The following is a 20,496-nucleotide window of genomic DNA, read 5'->3' as shown; positions in this document are numbered from 1 at the left end:
CCGTCAAAAAGCTATCTTGTTTGGTTCCCTGTTCCCTGCGGTTGCGAGATAAGTAATTAAGCCAATTTGTTCAGTTCTTGGGAAATGTTGCGTCTGCTTTGCTCCACGAGAAGCCACAGGTTGCCATAGGATACTGCAGATGGCGTCCCGTGATCGGCCGACGTATTGAACGACTCTAATGAAAAATGTGTCCCATTCTGAACGGTTTTATGACAGGATTTTTTTTTATAGCATTATGGTCACATTTTAAAGATATTTATTATTATTATCATTATCATTATTATCATCATCACGTCATACATACATTTATTTTTCGTAATGGGGCTACCGTTCCCCGGGACACACACACACACACACACATGATCTGCTGCAAAGCCGAGTACTTTACTGAGCATAAAACAGAGGTGGTAGTTTCAGATTATCCTTAAGCAGTGCCTGCAGAGAGATGCAGGGAACCAGTCCACTGAGTGTGTCATCCACCATTCTCTCTACTTGGTAGAGCTATAAGAGTTCGCGTCATAAATCATTATAGTCTCTTTTACACAAGGAGAGCAGTGTAGAAACAACATATCAGTACATTGGTGTTCAACGCTCTCTCTCTCTCTCTCTCTCTCTGGTTGCGATGGAGTGCTTGCCAAGTGGCTTAGGGAATGTTACATAATAAGATTAATATGAAAAAAATATTCATGTGTAAATACAATGATTTAGAAAAAAAAAAATCATACAACAAAACTTAGGGTATATATTAATTATTATAGCGGTACAGTGAAGGCAGACCAAGATCCTGCTGGCGTTTACATATAAGACATGTCAACAGTGATTAACCATCATGAATTTTACAGTTAAAAAATAATAGTATATGATATCCTGAGGGACGTTCTTTCTAGAAACATCGAGTAAACAAAGAGATTGCGGTTCATTGTGGCATATCGGCGGCAGTTGAGAGGCGGGGGTGAGGGTGAGGGGGTGCGGCGAGCGACTCGTGGGTGATGTAAACATGGCCTTCCTCGGCACAATACCCCGGCACTGGCGAAGCATAGCCCACGTGTCTAGGCAGAGGAGCTACAGCTTAGCCAGACACGTTACCGTTAATCATCATGTTCATGCGATCCAGGTGCATGAACGACCCAAGGCTGCTATCGTGCTGGGTGTCAGGAGGGGCCAGGCCCTCGCCCACCCCAGCCTGGTCCCGGTGAGTGCATGGGAGTTATGAAGCAAGGAAGATGTGTTGTAGTCAGCAAACTAGGGAATTAACTAAAGACATTAATTATTAAGTATGCAAGTGCTTCTACAAATATAGAGATTAACTACAGACGGTAATTGTTAGTCACCAAGTGTAATCGCATACTTTATTGTTTACTTCATTCAAACCTGACCTGTCCTGTCCTTAACATGATATAAACCTGACATGGCTTAACATATTGTGAAGGAACTTTAGCAGATCAAACCTAATGTAAGTTAACCTTTAAAAAAGCCCACATATATGTAATATTCCTCACACATAGTGTTAGAATTCAGTTAATTAGAAGGGCAAGAAAAAAAGTAAAAATTGTAAGTTTGCATACAATATAAGAATACCTAATGTTGTACACAAATGAGCAACACTGAAAATAAACAGGTTTAAGAGATGCTTTGCAGAAAGCACCATTTGAGTTTAGCCCTTCCCCTCACATGACCCACACTCCACACACAGGACTTGGACTGAAGGTTCAGCATGCCTAAAACAAGTTTCCTTTATTTGTGGTGCTATTAATATTTCTGTGTGAATGTTGCACATACTCCTGTCAGTGCAACAATTTTTTTTACTGCATTCTTCTCTCTTCCCTTCTTCATATCTACATCATCTTATTACCAATTTCATTTACGTCCATCCTAGAATGTACTTTATCAAAGGATGTTGATACTGTTTCTAGACATGGTGTATTGGTGTTTTAGGCCTGACTTGTAAGAACAAAACATCCCCAATATGTTTATTGTTATCACCCAGATGTAAGTTTCCTTTTCTTTGCTGCTGACTGACATTTTTCTATATACATGATGTATACATGTATTTTTTGCTTTTCCCATATTCTGAAGATGTATTATTTAAAACTTGTTACTTATGAAATGACAATAATTTATGAGGTTGGCTTTTTCCAGTCAGTTATTTTTCTTTTAACACTTTATTGTCTGGGTCTTACACTGAGTTACAGTAATGTACCAGTTGCTTTATATCCTTTCTGCATGTCATATAATTATATTATTGAATGCTTTATTTGATCATGGTTTTGTTATTTCTGTATTTTCTTTGTATATCTTAGAGTAGTTTTACACTAATTTGCATATAATAATTTCCACTGTCATAGCTTCATATTCCCATCAGGTGATAAAGTTACGAGTGTGAATCAAGAGCTCACTGAAACAAATTCCATTAAACAGAAGATGCTTTTATCTAAAATTATCTTTGATATCTTTACAGCAGATGCTATGCAGGAACTATTGTTCCAGGCCTGGAGACGATGGAGAGGGAACCAGCGGTGGATTGCCAAATGAGGTAATCACCAAGTCTTGTACTGCACCATAGCATGATGGATTAGAACAAAGACCTTTTGTAATGATTTCTTACATACACACATTCTATCCATTCAGTTATTATTTTAGTATTTTCATTATCATATAATCCTGGATGTTTTATTTTCTCTTAATAATCAACTTAATTGACAAAATTCATAATGCTAGATAAGAGTTAGCCATTTATGTATTACTCTGCTGAGTTTTAATTTGTAAAAACCCTGATTGTCTTTTTTGATAATTTGATTCTTTGCATTTAGGATCTTATCCCCAGATACACTCAACATACCAATCATTCTGCAATCTTTTTCTTCATCCATTTTTATGATTTCTTTGTAGGTAATTTAGACATACTTAAGTTAGTAACCTATTTCTCATATAAACATCCCTATTCTGCTAACCAAAATTACATATATTAGATGCATTTAATGTACTACAACCTCATCATATTTTGTCATTCCATCTGTTATGTTACCTGTTTATAATGCTTTCTCCCCCTCGTACTGTCCTTTTGAACAGGATGGAATCAGAAGCATTTTGCCTTATCAACTCTCCTCTCAATATTTTCACCCTTTCTCTCTTCCCAATGTTGCATCACTTGCTATCTTTTATTTCTACTTTCATGCTAACTGCTGTTCTGATCTTGCTATCTATATACCTTCCCTGCTCCTGCAGCCTCACTGCACAAGGCTTTTTACTTTCACCTGTATTCTGTCCACCTCTCTAATAATGCAAGGGTCTATCAGTATTCACAGTATTTCATCTATTTTACTGGTGAACTCTAGAACTCCTTTTTTGCTTCTGTATTTCCTTCTTCCTATGACTTGAACTCTTTCAAGAGGTAGGTTCCAAGACACTTCTTGTGATTTTGGATATTCCTTTAAACTGTCCTTTTTGGGGACTGGCATCTCCAGTTTTTTTTTTTTTTTTTTTTTTTTTTTTTTTTTTTCTCTCTCTCTCACTCTTGGCCAGTGATCGTCTTGCATAAAATTTTTCCTTTGTTATATTTTTGTTAGCATCTTGTTCATATTTCTGTCATCCTTATTCATATCTGTTTCATATGTTATCTTTTAACCATCTGACACACACACACACACACACACACACACACACACACACACACACACACACACACACACACACACACACACACACACACACACACACACACACACACACACTTTGTCATCATTATTCTGTTTAATTCTCCACATTCATTACCTCATGAAAATATAATCTTAGTTAGTATTTTGATATTCTCAATCATCATGTAGCTTTTCACTATTATTATCCTTACAGTTTCTTTTGCTCTTCATTGCTCTTCTCTATTCTCTTCATTGTATTGATGGTATAGCACAGCATAGTACCTTGAGAAATTTTAAAAGATTCAGATATGGAATGGGTAAATGTATTGAGTAGAATATCATAAAAGGGTGTTGGTACATAGGAAAAGAAGGAATGAAAGAAAATCATTCAAATATTAAATATGGATTGTGTGGAGACTCGCCTTAGTAACCAGTGAGGTGTGAGGTAACATCTACTGTATTCCAGGAGGGGGCTGGTGGTGGACCGGAGGGGCCTGTAATGCACAATCTACCAGCAACTATGGCAGTGCCTGAGGTGTGGCCCAATGTGCCTGTCATTGCTATCAACAGGAACCCTGTATTTCCACGTTTCATCAAGATAATCGAAGTTAGTCACAATTGTCTACTTGTTCATGAAAACCTTTGGAGACTGATATTGAAGTTTTTATTTATTTAATTTTTTTTTTTTTATTATTTATTTATTTTTATTTTTTATTTATTTATTTATTTATTTTTATTTATTTATCTTTTTCTATGTTTAATGTGGATGCAGCTTTAAAGGTAAAACCAGCAAGTTTATACCATTGTGATAACAGAAATATTTCCATATTTGTTGTCAAACTTTATGAGATTCAAGGCAGTCTGATTTATGTGAAATTCAGTCATTTTTAACTGCCTGATTTGCAGTGATAGTTTTTGAGTTTGTCATATCACTAAATTTGAATTGCATTATGAATATTAATGAAAATGGTCTTCCATGTGTTTCTTATTTCCAGATATCTGACAAAGAGCTTGTGAATTTAATAAGAAGAAAAGTTCGATTAAATCAGCCTTATGCTGGAGTCTTCATGAAGAAAAATGAAAGGTAAGCTGTTTCAGACTTGATCATCATTCATGTTATTTGTATATTTGTGTAGATGTTTGTTTATTCATTCATTCATTTAATTATTACATAATATTATATCATTCTTACATTGTATTTTGTTTACTTAATTTCTATTTTTATGTATTCTGTGTGTGTGTGTGTGTTGAAGGGCCTAGTTAAGGACAAAAAGAGCTTGCTCAGTTGTTGGCAAGCTCCCAAAAAGAAGTAGAGAAGAGTTCCATTAGGGTTGACCAGTTTAGTTTCATTGGTAACTCTACCTCATCTGAACTGAACAAATTGTATGAATCGGTGGGTTGAGAAACTAATCATTGGCTGCTTTCTTCACTATTTTTCTCCACAGCCAGATTGGCAGCCTGCCTCACATCTCTAGTATTGCATCCATTTACAATATGTACACATAAAAATCCTCAGGGTTAATAGGGCTGAAGAGTGTAACAGGATGAATATCATCACGTGTTACACAGGTTTACTGTTTTGTTTGTTTACAAAAGCTGGGTAGGCAGTGGGAATAGTGATTCATTGCCACTACTTGTCACAGTGGCCACTCTCTTAAACTTCAAAATATTTCTTAATTGATCATAACATATTCATCATTGCAAAAATGCTCATTCATTTCTGTAAAAGTGTTACAGTCACAGTGAGTAGCAGATGACAGAGGTGGCACAATGGCCCAGAATGAATGTTTATCATGAGATTTTTGGGATCATTTAGTGAAAGTAGTCCACAATTAATATTCATGTCTTTATATTTGTATATTGAATGGCTGCATAATTAAGCTTCCCTGTATATTAGAGTTATGTGTGCTCACATAGAACTTCCCTGCATGCCTCTGGTGTGGTGACTCCATAGCAGAAGTTTTCCACATTTCACTTTTTTTTTAAGTCTGAATCAATCAAGTTAGTTGACATGTTGGGGTCTCTGCTGTTTGGCTTACATCTGCCTACCTTATAACAACAGTTACAATGCTCTCTCTCTCTCTCTCTCTCTCTCTCTCTCTCTCTCTCTCTCTCTCTCTCTCTCTCTCTCTCTCTCTCTCTCTCTCTCTCTCTCTCTCTCTCTCTCTCTCTCTCTCTCTCTCTCTCTCTCTCTCTCTCTCTCTTCTGTTTTTTGCATCATATTATATAATAAAAATTGTTGGATTTATTATCATAATTCTGTGTGAAGAGGAAAGGACTCATAGCACAGAGTAGATGTTTAACCACAGAGTATTTGACTTTTTTGCTGACGAACTTATCCCTGAATAGTGGGAGATTCTTTTCTTATTTAAACTTTTAAGTTATTATGTGAATTCTTTGGGTCTCTGAAGATTCTTTAAATACCTTTTTCAGTGATGAAAGAGAGGTTGTAGACTCCATGAATGAATTGTACCCTGTGGGTACATTTGTGCAGATCCATGAGCTTCAGGACATGGGAGACAAGTTAAGGATGATAGTGATGGCCCACCGACGCATAACCATGACTGCAGTCCTTCCAGACCACCCCATGGAAGAGGAAGAGGAGTTGGCTAAATCTGGCAAAAGTTAGTTCTTAATGTGTTTACTGATAGGACTGTCCAATCATTTCAGTCATAAGTTTACAGGAAATAAATGGTAGAAATGCAATGAAAGTGTTGTTTAGCCACATGGTGTAATGGGAGTAAACATTCTGCAGAAATAAAAATCACATATTTGGTGTCATGAGACTAATTAAGGTATGGTTAATAGGGGATATACAGCAACTGCAAATGAGAATAGGCCCTCTAGACAAAGTATATATGTGCAGATTTATTTGAATTTCCTGATTCACAGCTTTAAGCACAAAAAGCTGGCAACATCAGGCAACACTACAGACCCCCTGCCACTTTCTCAGTCTGCTGCATCCTCAGAGATTTGAGTGTTTTGTAGTTTCCTGGTCAAGATTTGCTGTACTGTTATTGCTATTACAATATCTACTCATCCCATTTGTCATGAGACTTAACAAAAATGTCATTATGAAGGGAAAAGCTTGTATTTTAGCCAAGAAGATGGAAAAAGTCCCTGTGAGTGGGATTTGTAAGAGGAATGAGCAAGGGATGTCTACAGTGCAAGGAGGGTAGTTTTCCCATTAACTGTGAAGAGGCCAAGAGACAAGTGGTTGGAATATCAGAAGCAATTTTTTAGTGTATGATCCTTTCAACATTTTTTTTTTTTTTTTTTTTTTTTTTTTTTTTTTTTTTTTTTTTACTTTCTAATATGCAGTAAGTTTACACTAAAACTAAAAAAAATATTGAATTTTGATTTCTCATTTCATCAGTGCTTGCACTTTGCTCAACAGAAAATATTTTAACAAGTGTGTTAAAGGTAATATATTCACCCATTCACTGAAAAGAGGTAATGACTTTTTGGTTTTACCAAAAAAAAAACTCAAATCTCAGGCTTCACTTTAATCTAATCACAAAACTTGTCAAGAATGAGGTCACAAATGTTATCTTATTCCAGCTAATGTTGAGATGCGGCTGCCTCCCTATAACACCCCTGTTACCATACCTATGGAGGACAAGACCGGTGGACAGACTGAAGTGAAGGAGAGCCGTGTGCAGAGGATGTTGAGGCGGAGGAAGCACTCAGAACAGCCAGCACAGGTGAGTATTTCTTTTATGCTCATGTATTGTTTAGGCATAGGGGTGTAGTAACTCTGCTGTCTACCACACTTTGGTCTTTACTTCTTTGTGGTGCAGTCAGCTTAGCTGGCTTATCAGATATCCAGCCTTGAGATTCAAGATCTGCATTCCCAGTGTACTTTTTAAAGTACATGAAGTAGATACTTTGCAACTAGACAGGGACTCCCTTCCTTTCTATAGTTTTCCTACATTAAGACAAGCAAAGAGAGAAGGAGGAGAGTTTATTCCTTCCTGAACCTTATACCTCATTGCTCAATGAATGTGCATGAATGTGGTGTTAGTGATGTTAAGGGAGAGGAGATTGAAAGAAAATTTTTGAAATGAACATTAGATCTGTTAGCCCAGTAAAAAACAAAGATGAGAAGGAATAGTGAATTCATTTTTGAAAATGAGAGTAGAAGGGAGTCAGGTGTGGGTAGTGGAAGAGTAAAAGGAGTGAGTTTGATAGTGAGCCCAAAAGTGCAGCATGGTGATTTGAAATGAAAAGAGGTTTCATAACTGATGTGGAAGATGAGGTCTGTACTAGAGATGTATTGGATTTCATAATTCAGAGACTCACAAATGCAGATGTGAATGTGGATGTAATATATGCATATTTTGTGGATGCCGAAGTAGATGTGAATATCAGTTTCCACCTGATAGCGGTTGTGGATGTGGATATCAAATAATGACATCTTCACAGATGTAGATGTGGATGTGTTCAAGATTTAGATATAAAAATCATTATTTAGCACCAATTATTGTCAGATGGCAGCTGCGGTAAGTGCTCAGCACTGCCAGCTCAAATTTTTCTGTCTTATTTTTGTAAAATTATGCAATATGAAGATAAGGTCCAGACTTGTGAAAAAAAATACAAAAAAAAATTGAGATTAAAAACTCTTTCAAAACTACAGAACCTTTGGAAACCCTGACTTTTCATGGAAGTTAATCTTATAAATATTCGTACCCATAAAGAGTACCACCAGCTTTGGATTAATACCAACTAGGATTATACATTTACAAATCAGGAAGGTTTAAAGCTTCATGAATATTGCACATAATAATGAAGATGCCGTCAGATGACTAAAGTAGATCCATGTATATGTGGAATTTGCTTTTCAGTATGTGATGGGATGGATCACAGGGACAGCCTAAGGCCATGTTTGCACCAAGTTAATTGAATTGATTCTGTTCATGAAGAATCAACTAGATTCATGATTTGTCTTGATTCACCAGACTAATTTCAATGTAATCATTTATTTTATTCAGAGTCATTGATTCATGCTGGCACATTTTTTTCATGTCATGGGGATTCTGCCAAGGAGTGAGCATCATGTTTTTGAACAATCTGATCAATTTAGTACTGGAGAGGTGACTTACATATGATCCTTGTGATCTTGTGCACCGAGAGCAGGATGCAGTCAACCCGACAAGCATTTTAAACTGTTCTGCGTTTATTTTAAAGAAATAAAACAAGATCTCTGGATTGTTTACCAAATCTGCAAATTCAGGTCTCCTAGTATTAAATTCGTGAACCCATACTCCTTGTTTAGTTTTGGCATATTTGATTGCATAGTTTTCTGACACTGATATGGAAGGAAGTAATGATGAATAATGTTTAATTTTCTGATTTTGTTAATTGCACAGCCAGCAGGAGAGGCACCAGAGACTGATGTGAGCACAGAAGCACCTGAAAAAATTGATGCAGCCACCCAGACCCCGCCCACACCTCCTCGAGTGCTGATGGTCCAGGTGGAGAACGTGACACACGACAAGTTCCAGACAACAGAGGAGGTCAAGGCAAGTAACCAGATGATTGTGCATGCTTAAAAACTGTGTGTGTGTGTGTGTGTGTGTGTGTGTGTGTGTGTGTGTGTGTGTGTGTGTGTGTGTGTGTGTTACCTAGTTGTGGTTTATGGGAGGTGTCTGCTCTTGTGCTGTCCTGTTTCAACATTTACTATTATCCAATCTCTCTTTAAAACCATGTATTGTCCTAACATGTACTCTTTTCAACTCATTCCAAACTCCAGGAATTTGTTGTAGGAAGTCTCTCTCTCTCTCTCTCTCTCTCTCTCTCTCTCTCTCTCTCTCTCTCTCTCTCTCTCTCTCTCTCTCTCTCTCTCTCTCTCTCTCTCTCTCTCTCTCTCTCTCTCTCTCTCTCTCTCTCTCTCTCTCTCTCTCTCTCTCTCTCTCTCTCTCTCTCTCTCTCTCTCTCTCTCTCTCTCTCTCTCTCTCTCTCTCTAGTGCATTTCTTTCATGCTTAATATATATATTCCCACACATGATACAGAAAATAGTGGATGAATTTTTCATTACACTTGCAGGCATTGACACAAGAGATTATCAAAACTATCCGAGATATCATTGCCTTGAATCCTCTATACCGGGAGAGTGTGCAGCAGATGATCCAGCACGGCCAGCGTGTGGTGGACAACCCTGTTTACCTGGCTGACCTGGCAGCATCTCTTACCTCTGCTAACTCTAATGAGTTGCAGCAGGTCCTTGAGGAGACAAAGGTCAGTAATGATAAAGATTAATCTCATGTAATATGGAACATGATGATACATAGCTGTTATTGCCTAAGAGTGAATATCTAACTGACTAATGTAGATGTTTTACCAACCTTAAAATATTCATGTTCTTACTATGTATTTACACATTCCAGATTCCAGCGAGACTCATGTTGGCCTTGTCACTGTTGAAGAAAGAATATGAACTTAGCAAACTTCAAGCATCCATTGCAAAGGTATCTTTAGTGATTTACCTATTATTAATAATATTTATCTTGCTTGTATAGGACATATGAAATGTATTTGTATCCTGTATTATTGAAAAAATGCTATATTTAATCTCTTATGAAATCAGATTGTGTAATGTGTGTAGTTGGAAGTATATCTTTCTGTAGAAGTCTACATAGCTATGTGTGGACATGGACTCATTATAAGTTGACACTTATTTACTGTACTGGGATTTTTGTGGTGATTTTTTCACTTCTGAGCCTTGAAGTTTTATGCTGTAAAGTAAAATTCAAAGTTGTATCATAAAAAGCTACTGAATATAGAAGATGAAAATAGTAAAAATGTAAAGTATATGCAAATATTTGCATTTATAATAAAAATATGTCTGTTTTCATTCATACTGTAACTCAGAACAAAGTCATAATATTTTTAACTTAAAAGACTGAAGAAGTGCATTTATAAATCAATAGTTAGTTTGGATTGATTTGAATTACTACGGTACAATTATGACTTGTAGGAGGTGGAGGAGAAGGTGCGGTCTCAGCACAGGAAGTATATGCTGCAGGAACAATTGAAAGTGATCAAGAAAGAGTTAGGTATTGAGAAAGAAGATAAAGATGCCATCGAAGAAAAGTTTCGTGCAAGACTAAAGGTAAGACATCCAGATATTGACTTTTGAAAGTAATTAATTTCGGAGACAAATAATACAAACATTTTTCTTAGGTGTTGATTTGTGACATTCCCATGACTTCAGTGCATAAATTAATTGTATAAAAGGACTTCATGTTAAATATCACATGAAAGCTTCAGCATCTAAAATTCAGTTAGAAGGATGCTGTGGTGAACTAGTGTGTTTGATATAAACATGTAATATATAATATTATGATATAGCATGTATGTAAGAGCATATTGCAGTGGATATGAAATGTTGCTGTAAGACATGTCCCTGCAAGTGAAGAGTTTAGAAGCAGATTAGGAAGTCAGTGCATGTGTGAAGCAGTAAAGACTGGTTGTATTGATTTGGCCAAGTAGGACTTGATGATAAGTATTTACAATAATTTTGAAAAAGATTGACCTGGTGTAGCATTTACAAAGATTTTGAAACAGAAGCTAAATTGCCAGTAGATAGACCAAAGCACATATACACAAGGTTTGAAGAAAATCCATAAAACAAGTCTTGGTAAACAAGTTGCACATACATAATATGAAACATTTGTCGCAAAAAAAAGATGAGCTACTTCAAGTTTGTAAACTTGATTACAGAAATTTAACATATTATGTAATTACAGGAAAAGCAGGTTCCTAAAGCTGTTCAGGATGTGATTGATGAGGAACTCAATAAACTAGGATTCCTAGACAACCATTCCTCAGAGTTCAACGTCACCAGAAACTACCTGGGACTGGCTGACCACTCTCCCTTGGGGTATCACCTCACATGAGAACCTGGACCTCAAGCAAGCAAGAGAGATACTAGATGAAGACCACTATGGGATGGAGGATGTGAAAAAGAGGATCTTAGGTATGTTATTAACATTGACAATCCTGTCACATTCAATCCCCCCCCCCCCCACCCTCTCTCTCTCTCTCTCTCTCTCTCTCTCTCTCTCTCTCTCTCTCTCTCTCTCTCTCTCTCTCTCTCTCTCCTCTCTCTCTCTCTCTCTCTCTCTCTCTCTCTCTCTCTCTCTCTTCTGTAAATGAATTATGTTCTTTGTACTTATATTTTTTTTGTTTTCAATATGAATATTTTTTTATTGAATGTGAAGTAAATAAAAAGCAACCAAACCATTCTACAAACTAAATTAATGATAATGTAGTGTAGAAATTCATGATGAGTGGATTTTCTTTTATTGCTGTTACTATGTCCATGCACAGACTGGAAGGTAGACATTACATAATTGCAATGCAAAATTACTAGTTTACTTTGTGCCTAAATTACATATTTTGTTAATTTTCCCTTTAATTTTTGCACCCTCAGAGTTCATAGCTGTGGCACAACTTAGAGGCAACAACTCAGGGAAAGATCCTTTGTTTCCATGGACCCCCTGGTGTAGGGAAGACCAGCATTGCTCGCTCCATTGCACGGGCCACTCAATAGAGAGGTCAGGTAACTATTTGAGGTAGGATGAACACACCAAATCTGTTATACAATGAAGTTTAAGGAAATGTAATTAAAGAGGGATATAACAAGTTATGTATTCCAGCAGCATATGGAAGAATTGTAATGGAAAAAGGATAGGAGTAGAGTAATAAGAAATGGGAAGGGTTGAGGATGGGAGAAAATGCATATATTAAACTTTGTGTGTGTGCTCCTGAACCCTCAAAGGTGTAGAAATAAATTCCCAAAGAAGGGTGAGGTGTGTGATGATGACATGTGAGGTGCATGGCATTGAGAAGAAAAATTAGATGAAATGAAGAAGCTATAGAAGTATTCTGGCAAGTGAATTAACTGATTATCCTTAGGTTGCATAATGATAGTGAAAAAAGAATTGAAATTTGGCAAAATAATGACACGAGACACTGGGAAAAAACCAAAGAAGATTGCATAAAGTGCTGAAAACTAGGCAAGAAAGGATGCAACAATAATGACCAAATTTATAAATTAATTTAGTGAGGCTTTGAAGTTGTTAATTATTTATAGTTGCACTTTTCCCCAATTTACTAATACTGGAACACTATCAGGCAGTGTCATATTGTGTAGTAAGATACATAAGAATGAGACGTTCCAGTACTTGAGTCTTGTACAGAGGGCACGGTCTCTTATGTCACAGGGATGCTTCTTTTTTTTTTAACTGACATCTAACTCTCTGTGTTAATGGCAATAGTAGTAATTGTAATACTAGTGAAGACTATTATGATGATGGTCTCAAAAAAATAAAAAATGACTTTTTTTTTTCTGCAGTATTTCCAGGTTCAGTGTTGGAGGCATGACTGATGTGGCCGAGATCAAGGGTCACCGCCGCACATATGTTGGAGCCATGCCTGGGAAGCTCATTCAGGTAGGCTGCTTGCTGATAGATGATGTAGTATCCATTGTGAAAATAAATTTCAATTAAGCAGAATACTGTTTGATACCAAGGAAATTAAAATTATTGTTAAGCAAATAGATGTGTGTTAATATTCCAGATTTGAATGTGTATTAGAAGGAGTTTATTTGGGTTTGCAGCTACACGAGCTCAGATTGTACTTTTATAATAATATCATTATCTTTTCTAATGATGAATTTTACCTTTACTTTCATTTCATATGCTGATGTAATTTGTTAAGAACATCAGATTTTTATACAAATTTATGCTTGTTAACTTTTAATTCATTTGGTTTAACTGAAACACACATCTCTTACTATGTTATCTTCATATTTAGTGCATGTCAGATACAAGTAATACAAAATTCAGTCATACGATGTGACATTTTGTGAGAGATAAACTCATGTCTTTCAATAAATTTTCTTTAAATTTTCTCATATTTCATAAACAACTTTCACATTGGGATTATTTGTGCTATGATAGCTGTTTCATTGAATAGTATTCCTTTCCTTTCCTCTTCCCTCCCATTACATCAGTGTTCTTATCCCCAGTGTTTATAAAAAGACCAAGACTGAGAATCCAGTGGTTCTGATAGATGAAGTGGACAAGATTGGCAAAGGTTACCAGGGTGACCCCCTCAGCTGCCCTGCTGGAACTGCTTGACCCTGAGCAGAACGCTAACTTTTTGGACCATTACTTGGACGTTAATGTTGACCTTTCAAAGGTGGGACTCAGCCTGGTGTTGTCTGCATTTTAGACTATTAGACTATAGTAACCATGTGTTCTCTGTTTATTTATTGTGTTTTTTTTTTTTTGTTTTTTTTTGGGGGGGGACTTCTAAACAAACAACTTTTTTTGATAGGGATGCAAATATGTGATGTTAGCTTAACCGGATGAGAAATTGAACAGTGATGTATGAGAATTTTGTTCATTTTAGGTGCTATTCATCTGCACAGCAAACGTTTTAGAGGACCATCCCAGAACCACTACGAGACAGGATGGAGATGATTGATGTGTCTGGTTATGTGGCTGAAGAGAAGCGGGCTATAGCTGAGAGATACCTCATTCCTGCTGCACAAAGACTAAGTGGTCTTAGTGAATCCAATGTAAGTATACAGTGCTAAAGATAGATAAGTTATCACACATCTTTGCATGCACTGAAAAGATACATTGAACTCCTATGTTTGTATTTAAGAAGGAATAGGTGGCACTTTCTCTCTTATCTTTTTATCTGTCTCATCATGTTTACCTAGCACTGCTTCTAGATACTCACTGGCCATTGTGCACTTCCCTTACTTTTGCTCTCATACTTTCTATATCCTACTATTGCTGTGGCTGCTGTGGTCACTATGTTCTTAAATACATCAAACATCCCATGAACATGTAACCTTTCCCTTCTGCTGCCTTCCACACCTCACTTTAATTTTTGTTCATGTATTCAGTAGTATTGTCTTCATATTAAAAATACAATGTTCCATATTAACTATATTTAATTTAATCTATTTTTTATTTTATTTATTTATTTTATTTGTTTATTTATTTTTATTCTGTTTTCTTTCTTCACAGTTGAGTATCCAAGAGTCAGCAGTTGATGAGTTAATACGGCACTACTGTCGTGAATCAGGAGTACGGAACCTCCAGAAGCACATTGAAAGAATAATGCGAAGAGCGGCTTACAACATTGCTAGCGGAGAGAATGAAAAAGTAGATGTGGCTGTTGACAATCTTGAAAGTTTTGTTGGTAAAGCTAAGTTCAGTCACGACCGCATGTATGACGAGACTCCCCCAGGCGTGGTGATGGGCCTGGCATGGACTGCAATGGTTGTTGGTTACATATGATATTTCCACATCTTAAAGTTAATGCAATTCAGTATATAAGTGGGTTGAAATATTTGCTCTGCATTGCTCAGTTCTCTCAGTTTTGCATTTCTTTTATCTTTGCTGTGCATTTCTCCAATCTTATGGTAATATTTCTAACTGCATATATTCCACATCATCTTTGTTATCTCAGTAATAATATAATAGTATACATTGTTTCACTCATTCATGTCCTTAATAAATTACACCTTTAATCTCTCTCTCTCTCTCTCTCTCTCTCTCTCTCTCTCTCTCTCTCTCTCCTCTCTCTCTCTCTCTCTCTCTCTCTCTCTCTCTCTCTCTCTCTCTCTCTCTCTCTCTCTCTTCTCTCTCTCTCTCTCTCTCTCTCTCTCTCTCTCTCTCTCTCTCTCTCTGATAATGTTAATGGTGATGATTGATTATTATAGTTTTAGTGTTGTTGGTTGATAGTAATAAGTGTTATTAATAATAGCTAATGCTGGTTGTGGTGAAGATCAGAGGTGATATTTGGAAGTGTTGAGGTAAGCACTGTAACTTAGCCTACCTCGATAGCTTACCAAAATGGTGTCAGTCAATTTTTTTTTTTGTGATCCCTGCACAAAAACTTTATAACCAGCATATGAATGATTTTTGGATTTATGTTATATGCTAATTTGCCTTGTGTGACCAAAAATATGGTGTAGGCATAGACACAACAGCCAACTCTTTGGTTTGAAAAAAGAGGATAAAGGAAATAGGATGAACCAGAAAAGGATTATAATGCTGTTAGTGTCCTCACACTTGGGCTTAGTGAGGAAAAATAAAATTTAGAATAGGTGAGATGATAATCCACAGATTGGAAATTAGATTTAAGATTACAGTTATTGCAGAGTCAATACATATAAGTTGCAGAAGGTATCAGAATACCCCATGTCATTACTTTTTAATCTTATCTGTCTCTTTTTCTTTTTATCTGATGAAGTTTTATAAGGAACTAACAGGTTAGCCCCACCTCTGATCTCAAATTTACACTTACAGGTGGGTCAACACTCTACATTGAGACAACAGCACGGACAGTTGAAGGTGACCGTGAAGGCAGTCTGGAGACTACTGGCCACCTTGGAGATGTCATGAAGGAGTCCACTCGCATTGCCTTCACTTATGCCAAAGAGTTTACCTCAAAGCGCTTTAATATTAACTTATTGGAGAAGTCCAACATTCATCTTCATGTGCCAGAGGTAAGTTGTGATTATTTATTATATTGGTGTTGACTATAAGAATGTAAGCAAAAATACAGATAATTGAATGAACATTAATATTTAAAGATTATATATGGACAAGGTAATTCAGAGAGCTCTTCTGCAATGAGCACCTTTTGAAGGTATAAAAATCTATGTGCATGATGTTTGTCATTTATTTAAAATGTTGCTATGTACTTGTCATGTTTTACAACTGCAGTGAATTCAAAGTAGTCAATAAAGTTCATAATATTCCATGTGACTTTAATTTTATATTTTTACTTCATAAATTTACTTTGAATTTTTTGTTTGATGTGATTGATGAAATATTGTACTGATTGTATTCATTGTAGTTTGTAGTTAGTGCATATGAGGATTTAGTTAAACACAGTGATTCCTTGACTTACAAGTGCCCAACTTACAAGTTTTTTGAGACATGAGCTATCGCTTGGATGATTTTTTTGCTTTGAGTTGCGAGCCAAAATCTGAGATACAAGTGAGCTTCAGATACACCACCGCTAGTTGGCATGGTGAGCGCCACAACAACCACCCAGCATTCCTCATCTCGCTGGTTCACTTCACGTGTTTTATGCAACATTTGTTATTTATAAATACATTTTTCTTTACAGCAAACACTCGACTATAACGAACACATATGGAGTGAGAGAGAGAGAGAGAGAGTGAGAGAGAGAGAGAGAGAGAGAGAGAGAGAGAGAGAGAGAGAGAGAGAGAGAGATTGTGGGTGGTGACAGCCAGTGAGTGATCTTGACAATGGCCAATGATGCAACCTCCTCTCTCTCTCTCTCTCTCCTCTCCTCTCTCTCTCACTCTCTCTCTCTCTCTCTCTCTCTTCTCTCTCTCTCTCTCTCTCTCTGATAAGTTAACACACACACACACACACAGAGAGAGAGAGAGAGAGAGAGAGAGAGAGAGAGAGAGAGAGGAGAGAGAGAGAGAGAGAGAGAGAGATGCATCATTGGCCATTGTCAAGGTCACTCACTGGCTGTCGCACAGCCACAATTCATCTCCCAAACATGCAGTTGACAGTGTGTCAGCCAACTCTCCAACATTTTAAAACCTAGGATGTTCATAAAATAATTTGATAATGATAATTTGATAATGTTGAAATATGCTTTAATCTGCAAAGTTTCGTCGAATAAAACGAGTGTTCCGTAGCCTTAAAGGGGTCATTATACCTGAAATCATGTAAACAGAGGTTTGTTATATCAACAGTTTATTGTATTTAAAACCATGTAACAAAAAAAACTAGGGTATTTTTAGTGGGCTGGAATGAATCAATGACATTTCAATTAATTTCAGTGGGGAAAATTTATTTGACATATGAGCAAATTGAGTCACAAGCTCAGTCATGGAATGAATTATACTCATAAGTCAAGGTACCACTATATGCCAATTACTCTTTTACAGAAATTACAATGATGAGAGTTCAATTTTTTGTAACTGTAATTAATGCAAGAAAATCATTACTTACAAACATAGAAAGGCAACCTCACTCATTTTAAAATTCAAGCACTGTATGGAATATGCCACTGAATATTTTGTTTCTAGAATCTTCTCCAGTATTGTGTTCCTGTATCTGTGCAAACTTTTAACACTCATAGTATAGTAATATATGTTCTGTGACAGAGAATATATCTGATGTAGCAAGATAGATGTCAAACAGTAAATATATGCTGGAATGACGTTATGAGTTGAGGATTGTACTCATTACTCAGTTTAATTTCGGCATATTATACTTGATCCATTTGTGGTTCTTTGTCCATTTATTATCTAACAAGTAAGCATCATTTTTACACATGATGCATTAAAGCAGGTTATTTTCAATGATTTGTTTTTTTCAGGGGGCCACACCTAAAGACGGGCCAAGTGCTGGTGTCACCATTGTAACAGCCATGGTGTCACTTGCTCAGGGAAAACCAGTGAGACACAACCTGGCTATGACAGGGGAAGTCTCTCTCACTGGCAAGGTGCTGCCTGTTGGTGGCATCAAGGAAAAGACCATTGCGGTAAGAACATCTTCCCTTAAACGTTATTTCCTCAGATTGAAACAGGAACAGCAAGATGGTGGACAATGAGACTTCATATTCTCTCTCTCTCTCTCTCTCTCTCTCTCTCTCTCTCTCTCTCTCTCTCTCTCTCTCTCTCTCTCTCTCTCTCTCTCTCTCTCTCTCTCTCTCTCTCTCTCTCTCTCTCTCTCTCTCTCTCTCTCTCTGGACCTACTTTTGCCTTGTCATGTGGAAATGAAAGGGTAGAAGGCCCTCTGGGGTCCTATTAAGCAGCCATAAAGGAGGGAAAGACCAGGATATCATACCTGTAACTGAAATTTTAGTAGCTGTGTGGCTCTTGCTACAAACAATATTGGGCTACCTCCTCTCCTTTCCAACAACTCCTTTTGTGGATGTACAAGAGACTATAGAAAATGGCTTAATGCAGTAATTACAGATGAGAGATAAATTATGTCCGATAACAGGATTATCAGCTTGTGATGTCATGAAAGATTTAAAGATTAATTTCTGCAATTTTTCACCTTGAACTATTATTGTGCAACCAGTTTATATATATATATATATATATATATATATATATATATATATATATATATATATATATATATATATATATATATATATATATATATATATATATATATTAGTAGAATGTAATGGAAAATTTGTAATGTTTCACATATTGTATACAGTACTTTGTATTTTCTTTTCAGGCCAAGCGTGTTGGAGTAAACTGCATTGTCCTTCCAGCAGAAAACAAGAAAGACTTCAGTGACTTACCAGAGTTCATAACAGAGGGTCTTGAGGTCCATTTTGCTGACCATTATGAGGATGTTTTCAAAGTTGCCTTCCCAGAGTAAGCTGTGTGAGACAGGTTGTTGTTGCAAATTGTTTTTGTGATCTTCTGGGTGGAGGTTGTTGTAAATTGTTTTAATGGTGTCCTGTGTAAAAAAAATTATGAGAATGACAGCCAGGCAGTTACTAAGAATCTTCATCATGCTTCCTGTAGATAAAAATGGCATATTGAATTAGTGTGTGTGTAGATTTAATTTTTATGTACAATTCTTTGTTAACATGAACCTGTGCATGGTAGTGATGTGAAGGAAAGTGACATTTCCCTTTTTAATAATATCTTTCTTTTCTTTTTTTACTTTATGAAGGGGAGTTAGGGGAACATGGTACCATCTTCATCCCTTAAGTTAAGCCAGATTAGTTGTCATTCTTTTCTCCAGTTGTAAATAGGATAGAAAGCCACACTATAACCTAACCTAACCTCAGTTATTGTTCCATCTGCCACCTTAAAACTTTTATAAATTTTCTTATATTCAAATAAGCATTGAGCTCCAATTTACTATATATTTTGTTTGTGTCAGCCATCCAAATACAGCTACATTGATTATTATCTTTAAAGACATTCACATAGATTTAATTTTATTTACCCTTAATCTATGCAGGTATTAATATATCACCATTTTCAAGTATTCCTTCATTGATCTCATTGTATGCACTCCAAAAAATTCATACTATATATATATATATATATATATATATATATATATATATATATATATATATATATATATATATATATATATATATATATATATATATATAAGGACAAATTTATCAAATTGGACCAGCTTTAAATAAGATTTTACATATTACAATGAAGTATAGTAATGTTTCTTCATCATATAAAAATTTGAACATAAGCTGTGTACAAATTACTGCTAAGTTATGTTTGAATATATTCTCAGACTTTGAGCATGATTTGGGAAAATGCAGATATTGGCACTTTCTATAGATTTACCATGCATAGCTTCATATATTTTTTTATCATACAGTACAAGTGTTTAGGAGGAAATAGCTACATTTAGTTAAATTAAACATTTTAGTTAGATATCAGGTTCATCAACTAACAGTGTACACACATAATAGAATATTCATATTGAAATGTTGGGACAACAAAATCTCTTGAGTGTAATTTCATTACATTGTCCTACTGTTATAAGAGGCATCTACAATTTTATTTTCACATTTGAATTGAAAATATATCTATATATTCCTTCTGTTTTCCAACTTTATTTACTCACCTCATCATGTGCATTATTATGGTGATATACTTCATATTTACGATACTCCTGTTAAATCCAGGCCAGATTTGGCTGCAGGTTAGGTAACCTGCCAGCAAAGTTATTGGAGATGTTTTTGGCTAGGTGACAGAAGTCATGAGGGGAGTTAGATCTTGAAAGATTGACACCTTATTAATGAAGATATTTAGCTAGTTGGAGAACAGAC

At 36.0% G+C, this 20,496-nt stretch overlaps 1 protein-coding gene across 1 annotated transcript; it reads left to right on the top strand.

Annotated features, from left to right (window-relative positions):
- Positions 1–929: 929 nt before the first annotated feature.
- On the top strand, positions 930–20,271 carry LOC135107513 (lon protease homolog, mitochondrial-like). The gene is given in 25 exon segments (XM_064017474.1): positions 930–1,192; positions 2,459–2,533; positions 4,102–4,242; positions 4,631–4,719; positions 6,069–6,259; positions 7,197–7,339; positions 9,005–9,157; positions 9,682–9,873; positions 10,023–10,103; positions 10,613–10,747; positions 11,385–11,492; positions 11,494–11,614; positions 12,071–12,099; positions 12,101–12,181; positions 12,183–12,199; positions 13,004–13,091; positions 13,456–13,460; positions 13,670–13,751; positions 13,753–13,842; positions 14,056–14,088; positions 14,090–14,224; positions 14,685–14,940; positions 15,972–16,171; positions 18,034–18,198; positions 18,912–20,271. Coding segments are annotated over 25 exon segments (2,952 nt in total). The 5' UTR covers positions 930–997; the 3' UTR covers positions 19,059–20,271.
- Positions 20,272–20,496: the final 225 nt, after the last annotated feature.

This window comes from Scylla paramamosain, chromosome 15, assembly GCF_035594125.1.
Source record: "Scylla paramamosain isolate STU-SP2022 chromosome 15, ASM3559412v1, whole genome shotgun sequence".
Lineage (NCBI taxonomy): Eukaryota > Metazoa > Arthropoda > Malacostraca > Decapoda > Portunidae > Scylla > Scylla paramamosain.
This window is presented reverse-complemented; position numbering and strand designations above follow the sequence as displayed.